Genomic DNA, 7,130 nt, shown 5'->3' on the forward strand with positions numbered 1-7,130 from the left:
ATAGATCAAGATGCTTAATTGGACTTTCACAAAGCACATACCTTGACAAGATTTTGAAGAAGTTCAAAATGGATCAAGCAAAGAAAGGATTCTTGCCTGTGTTACAAGGTGTGAAGTTGAGTAAGACTCAAAGCCCAACCACGACAGAAGATAGAAATAGAATGAAAGTCATTCCCTATGCCTTGGCCATAGGTTCTATAAAGTATGTCATGTTGTATACCAGATCTATTGTATACCCTGCACTGATTTGGCAAGGGAGTACAATAGTGATCTAGGAGTAGATCACTGGACAGCGGTCAGAATTATCCTTAGTGAAATAAGGATATGTTTCTCGATTATGGACGTGACAAAAAGGTTCGTCGTAAAGGGTTACGCCGATGCAAGTTTTGACACTAATCTAGATGACTCTAAATCTCGGTCTAGATACATATTGAAAGTGGGAGCAATTAGCTAGAGTAGCTCCATGCAGAGCATTGTCGACATAGAAATTTGCAAAATACTTACGGATCTGTATGTGACAGACCCGTTGACTAAAAATTATCTCACAAGCAAAACATGATCACACCTTAGTACTCTTTGGGTGTTAATCACATAGCGATGTGAACTAGATTACTGACTCTAGTAAACCCTTTGGGTGTTGATCACATATCGATGTGAACTATTGCTGTTAAATCACATGGCGATGTGAACTAGATTATTGACTCTAGTGCAAGTGGGAGACTGAAGGAAATATGCCCTAGAGGCAATAATAAAGTTATTATTTATTTCCTTATAATCATGATAAATGTTTATTATTCATGCTAGAATTGTATTAATCGGAAACATAATACATGTGTGAATACATAGACAAACAAAGTGTCACTAGTATGCCTCTACTTGACTAGCTCGTTAATCAAAGATGGTTATGTTTCCTAACCATGAACAATGAGTTGTTATTTGATTAACGGGATCACATCATTAAGAGAATGATCTGATTGACATGACCCATTCCATTAGCTTAGCACCCGATCGTTTAGTATGTTGCTATTGCTTTCTTCATGACTTATACATGTTCCTATAACTATGAGATTATGCAACTCCCGTTTACCGGAGGAACACTTTGGGTACTACCAAACGTCACAACGTAACTGGGTGATTATAAAGGAGTACTACAGGTGTCTCCAAAGTTACATGTTGGGTTGGCGTATTTCGAGATTAGGCTTTGTCACTCCGATTGTCGGAGAGGTATCTCTGGGCCCTCTCGGTAATGCACATCACATAAGCCTTGTAAGCATTGCAACTAATGAGTTAGTTGCGGGATGATGTATTACAGAACAAGTAAAGAGACTTGCCGGTAACGAGATTGAACGAGGTATTGGATACCGACGATCGAATCTCGGGCAAGTAATATACCGATGACAAAGGGAACAACGTATGTTGTTATGCGGTCTGACCGATAAAGATCTTCGTAGAATATGTGGGAGCCAATATGAGCATCCAGGTCCCGCTATTGGTTATTGACCGGAGACGTGTCTCGGTCATGTCTACATTGTTCTCGAACCCGTAGGGTCCGCACGCTTAAGGTTACGATGACAGTTATATTATGAGTTTATGCATTTTGATGTACCGAAGGTTGTTCGGAGTCCCGGATATGATCACAGACATGACGAGGAGTCTCGAAATGGTCGAGGCATAAGGATTGATATATTGGAAGCCTATATTTGGACACCGGAAGTGTTCCGGGTGAAATCGGGATTTTACCGGAGTACCGGGAGGTTACCGGAACCCCCCCCGGGAGCTATATGGGCCTTAGTGGGCCTTAGTGGAAAAGAGAAGGGGCTGCCCAAGATGGGCTGCGCGCCTCCCTCCCTCCCCTAGTCCTATTAGGACAAGGAGAGGTGGCCGCCCCCCCTCTCTCTTTTCCCCCTCCGCGAATCCTATTCCAACTAGGATTGGGGGGGGGGGAATCCTACTCCCAGAGGGAGTAGGACTCTTCCTGGCGCGCCCTATGTGGCCGGCCAGCCTCCCCCCTTTGGTCCTTTATATACTGAGGCAGAGGCACCCCAGAAACACACAAGTTGATCCACGTGATCTATTCCTTAGCCGTGTGCGCTGCCCCAGCCACCATAGTCCTCGATTATACTGTAGCGGAGTTTAGGCGAAGCCCTGCTGCTGTAGTACATCAAGATCGTCACCACGCCGTCGTGCTGACGGAACTCTTCCCCGACACTTTGCTGGATCGGAGTCCGGGGATCGTCATCGAGCTGAACGTGTGCTCGAACTCGGAGGTGCCGTAGTTTCGGTGCTTGATCGGTTGGATCGTGAAGACGTACGACTACTTCCTCTACGTTGTGTCAACGCTTCCGCAGTCGGTTTGCGTGGGTACGTAGACAGCACTCTTCCCTCTCGTTGCTATGCATCACATGATCTTGCGTGTGCGTAGGAATTTTTTTTTGAAATTACTACGAAACCCAACAGAAACCCCACGATCCGTAAGTCTCGCGCCATCCCATGAGCGGCATCGTGTGTCCACAGGAATCGGTCCTGGATCGTTGGGCGATGACCAGAACAACTACTCTTATCAAAAGGAAAAAAACTGTCTACTGAATAATCTGAACTAACCTACAGCTGTCGACGACAACAGCGTGCCGAGCTACAGTGCGAAAAGAACAGAGATAAAAGACTAAAAACAGAAAAAAAAATGCACAAGGATTATTCAATAGAAAGTAGTTTATATTAAAATGTTTTAAAAAAGACTTATATTTAGAAACGAAGGAAGTATATGCTTGCCGCAAAAAAAAAAAAGAAGGGAGGATATGCTGCTGTACTACTAGCGGGTGACTTGTCCACTAGCCCGCCGATGAATTATTGGTCGATTGCCGCTGCCTGCAGCAATACACAGGACCAGCCTTTGTCAATCGAGACAGCCTGCCTCGCCACTAACCTTTGTCCCTCCCAACTCCTCGCCTCACTCTCGACCGACGGGCGAGTTCCCCGGTCGAGAATGTCGTCCAGCGGCCACGGCGCCGTCGACGCCCGCACCGGCTACTGCGCAGCAACCAAGTCGTTCCTCAGCCTCCGCGGGCCGCTGCCGCTGCCGCCCGCCGACGTCCCACTCACATTCCCGGCCTTCGCGCTGTCGCTGCTGCCGTCCCCTCTCCCCGCCCACCCCGCGCTCCTCGACGCCGCCACCGGCGAGGCCGTCTCCTACCCGGCGTTCCTGTCCCAGGTGCGCGCGCTCGTGGGCGCGCTGCGGTCGCGCGTGGTGCCGCTCGGCCGCGGCGACGTGGCCTTCGTCCTCGCCCCCGCGCGGCTCGACGTGCCCGTGCTCTACTTCGCGCTCCTCGCCGTCGGCGCGGTCGTGTCCCCGGCCAACCCGGCCCTCACCGCCGGCGAGGTGTCCCGCCTCGTCTGCCTCTCCGGCGCGTCCTTCGCCTTCGCGGTGTCCTCCACCGCCGGCAAGCTCCCCGCCGGCCTCCCCACCACCCTCCTCGACTCCCCGCACTTCCGCTCCCTCCTGCACAGCGACCATGGCGAGAACCAGTCGGCGCCGCTGGACGCCGGAGCAGTGTGCCAGTCAGCGACAGCGACGGTCCTGTACTCCTCCGGCACGACCGGGCGGGTGAAGGCGGCGGCGGTGCCGCACCGGAGCTTCATCGTGAGGGCGGCGGGGCTCCGTGCCCTGCACCTGCAGGGGAAGTCGAGGAAGGCCAACGAGAGGACTCTGATCGGCGCCCCCATGTTCCACACCATGGGTTTCTTCTTCACGCTCAACGGGCTGGCGCAGGGGATTACCACTGTTGTGATGACGGAGGCGGCCGCGCGGGCTGGGTTGAGGGGAATGCTGGAGGCAGCGCAGCGGTGGGAGGTGACGGAGATCATGGCGGCGCCTCCCGTGGTGCTGGGGATGACAAAAGAAAGGTGCCGGCTCACGAGTCTGCTGCGGGTGATCTGCGGCGGCGCCCCTCTGCCGAGATCGGCGGCGGAGCAGTTCCCGCGGCGGTTCCCCCAAGTGGACCTGTGCATGGTTAGTGTTTCCACTGAGTTTGTCTAGGGCAGGTCTACATATGCCCTAATTATTGCACATATAAATGATTTAATCAAACATAAAAAATATCACACGAATCTCATAGTAAAATCATGCGGTAGTAGTGGTGGTACAGCGGAGCTCCGTCGATTACGTCCAAACGGACAAACTCGAGGAGGAAGGAAGCGCGGAAGACAAACTCGAAGAGGAAGTGCTGCCATCCGCTCGAGAGCCGTACCTGCGAGGACTAAAAAAACTTGACCTAAACTACTAGCCGGAGCGGAGACAAAGTAAAGACGGATCCACTGGCTCGTTGGTGAAGTTTAAAGTGGAAAGTTTACGCTGCATGCCTAGCGTTAGGGAACAAAATAAGGGGAAATCATGAACTATCTAATATTTGTCTGCAGACATTCTACTATAGTTTGAATCAAATATCAAAAAGGCCATCACAGATTTGAGCTTGTCAAACATAGTCTGGTGAGATATGTGAAAAGGTGTCAGCAGTATCAATTATGAAACACCATAATACCCCACCTCAAAAATAAAAATAAAAGTGTCTTAACCTTTATCATCCAATGTTGTTTGAGGCAATAATTTTGTGTTAGATAACTAGCCAAAGGCCCATCCATGTGAAGATTTAGTGACCAAGAATGCTTGGTTGCATGGTAGCCAAAATTTAGGTAAACATCATTCGGAAACTCTAAAACTTGCCAAAATTCGACTACTATAGGGAGGTTGGCAAAGCAAGATAGCTTCCAACCTAGTGGTAGTTATTTTTGTTTGCTTGCCCACATAGCCAACTTTTGACATCAAACCAGGCACTCCCTCAATTCAAATGAATAAGGCTTGCACGCACTTCACAATTGAACTTTGACCATATATTAGATGACGAACCAAATGTATGTTGTATATATATGTGATAAAAAAATATGCCGGTGAATCTGGTTCAGGGTTATGGCGCAACAGAGGCTGGGGGCATATCCTTGATGATCGACCGGGACGAGTGCTCCCGCATAGGTTCCTCCGGCCGCATCTCCCACAACGTCGAGGCGAAGATCGTTGACATCGTCACCGGAGAGCCCTTGTCGATCGGGCAGAAAGGGGAGCTGTGGGTGAGAGGTCCTTCCATCATGACAGGTTACCTGCCCCACGAACATCTTCCTACAGCGCACATCGCCATCGGTTCACTGATATTGTTGTGACGCTGCACTGAGATCACTTATCGTTCTGTGTCCGCGTAGGCTACGTAGGTGACGACGAGGCGAATGCGGCCTCTTTCGATTCGGAAGGCTGGCTGAAGACCGGCGACCTTTGCTACATTGATCAGGACGGGTTTCTGTTCGTGGTGGATAGGCTCAAGGAGCTAATCAAGTACAAGGCCTATCAGGTCTGCTCTTGGCTCGTGAACAACGTATTATTGTCATATACTAGCAATAATTTGGCTCGCATGCATGCATGCGTGGTCCTAAACATGCATGCGTGGTCCTAAACTGAATACTGTAGGTTGCACCTGCAGAGCTGGAGCTTGTCCTGCAATCGCTGCCAGAGATTGTCGACGCTGCAGTGATGCCGTAAGTCCACTGAAACAATGATTTCGGGATGGATTTCACGACGGACTACGCTTGAAAAAAAGAACAAACAAATTGCCAATATAGCTCCTGGAGTACTGACAGTTTCAGTGAATTTGCAGATATCCTCACGAAGAGGCAGGAGAGATACCCATGGCGCTCGTGGTGAGGCAACCCGGGAGCAAGGTCACTGAGGCGCAGGTCATGGAGCATGTAGCCAAGCAGGTCACGCCGTACAAGAAGGTGCGCAAGGTGCTGTTTGTCGACTCCATACCGAGATCGCCGGCCGGAAAGATCTTGAGGAGGCAGTTGAAAGACCATATGCAGTCTTGCATTGTGTCCAGACTCTGATGAAGCCTGTGTCCATCAGTGAGATCCTCTTCGGTGTAGTGCTGCACTGGGCAAAAACAAGACTTGCATTGTCGTCAGACATGGTCCTAAATGACGTTCCATCCCGTTGTATATATGTAGTATAGATAGATTTCAACCGTGGACTGCTCAAAGTTAATATTCAAACCATGTTGTACCGTCTAAATTTATTTTCCTTCGTCTAGTTGTACGCTTCGTCAAACATGGTCCTAAACCGATACAATAAAATGGAACATATTGGTGTTATTATTTTGGGAAAGTAGTGCACCCACGCAAGAAAACCTATCAAAACATTTCAAAAAAAAATCTGAAACTTTGTGAAAATGATTATTAATAAATGTTAGAGAAGCTTGCCACGTTTGGTTATCAAACGACATCCGAGGAAAACTATACAATTTTTCTTTTACAAGTTTTGGTGAAACAGTGCATGTACATTTTGAGAAAATTTCAAGAATTTTGTCTTTTTTGTATAGAGCTTCTCGGATGTCATTTGACCACCAAAATTGGGAAGCCTCTCTAACATTTGTTGCATTAAGGGTGGGTGTAGAAAAACCACTCTCTATTATTTTCTTCCTCTAACTACCAAAGTGGCCCTCACAAATGCGAGGGCATCATCTTTAGTGTATCGAACATGCTAAGTATTCACATTTATTTTTCTCTATAAATAATTTGTGTATACAGTTAGGAGTAGAGCTGCGATGACACTAATCCAATAAGAGTAAACATGCAGTATACATGCCTGCTAGATCAATTGTCTTATGCTCACTAGATCAATTTTCAAGAAATTATGTGGGCTGTTATATTGTGCATAACTACATAAAGTAGCCAGGTTATGTAATCGTCGTCATAGCAAAAAGAGTAGCCTTGTGCTGAGATTCTTGGTTGCACACCGTCAATGCTCATGTTGATCGCTGCTTAGGAATTTCTTATGTTGTCGATAGTATCAACTATCCACATAACTATGGTGGTAAGAGAAATTTTACAATGGTTTCAAATTTATTATGGGTTCTAATCGTGAATCTATCCATCCCATTTTAGTAACACTTGTTTATGGAAATATTATCCAACGACCGGGGGATACCCCAGCGAATGCCCTGTTTGCTGTCGGATCAAGCGGTGCCTTTTCTTGGTTTCGGAATCGTTTTCTGGAATTGCTGCCAGGGACGAATGCTCTTTCTCTCAAAAGG

The 7,130-nt window shown here is 48.1% G+C and overlaps 1 protein-coding gene across 2 annotated transcripts; it reads left to right on the forward strand.

Annotated features, from left to right (window-relative positions):
* Nucleotides 1-2,875: 2,875 nt before the first annotated feature.
* LOC119270355 (4-coumarate--CoA ligase-like 7) lies at nucleotides 2,876-6,196 on the forward strand. 2 transcript variants are annotated; one of them, XM_037552363.1, is made up of 5 exons: nucleotides 2,876-4,006; nucleotides 4,957-5,143; nucleotides 5,248-5,393; nucleotides 5,523-5,577; nucleotides 5,697-5,838. In XM_037552363.1, exons 1-4 carry the CDS (start codon nucleotides 2,984-2,986, stop codon nucleotides 5,571-5,573), a joined length of 1,407 nt encoding a protein of 468 aa, XP_037408260.1. In that variant the 5' UTR covers nucleotides 2,876-2,983; the 3' UTR covers nucleotides 5,574-5,577; nucleotides 5,697-5,838. The 2 variants fall into 2 exon arrangements, with proteins under 2 accessions (XP_037408260.1, XP_037408259.1); XM_037552362.1 differs by having other exon boundaries at nucleotides 2,888-4,006; nucleotides 5,510-5,577; nucleotides 5,697-6,196.
* Nucleotides 6,197-7,130: the final 934 nt, after the last annotated feature.

The sequence above is a fragment of the Triticum dicoccoides genome, chromosome 3A, assembly GCF_002162155.2.
Source record: "Triticum dicoccoides isolate Atlit2015 ecotype Zavitan chromosome 3A, WEW_v2.0, whole genome shotgun sequence".
In the NCBI taxonomy this organism is placed as follows: Eukaryota; Viridiplantae; Streptophyta; class Magnoliopsida; order Poales; family Poaceae; genus Triticum; species Triticum dicoccoides.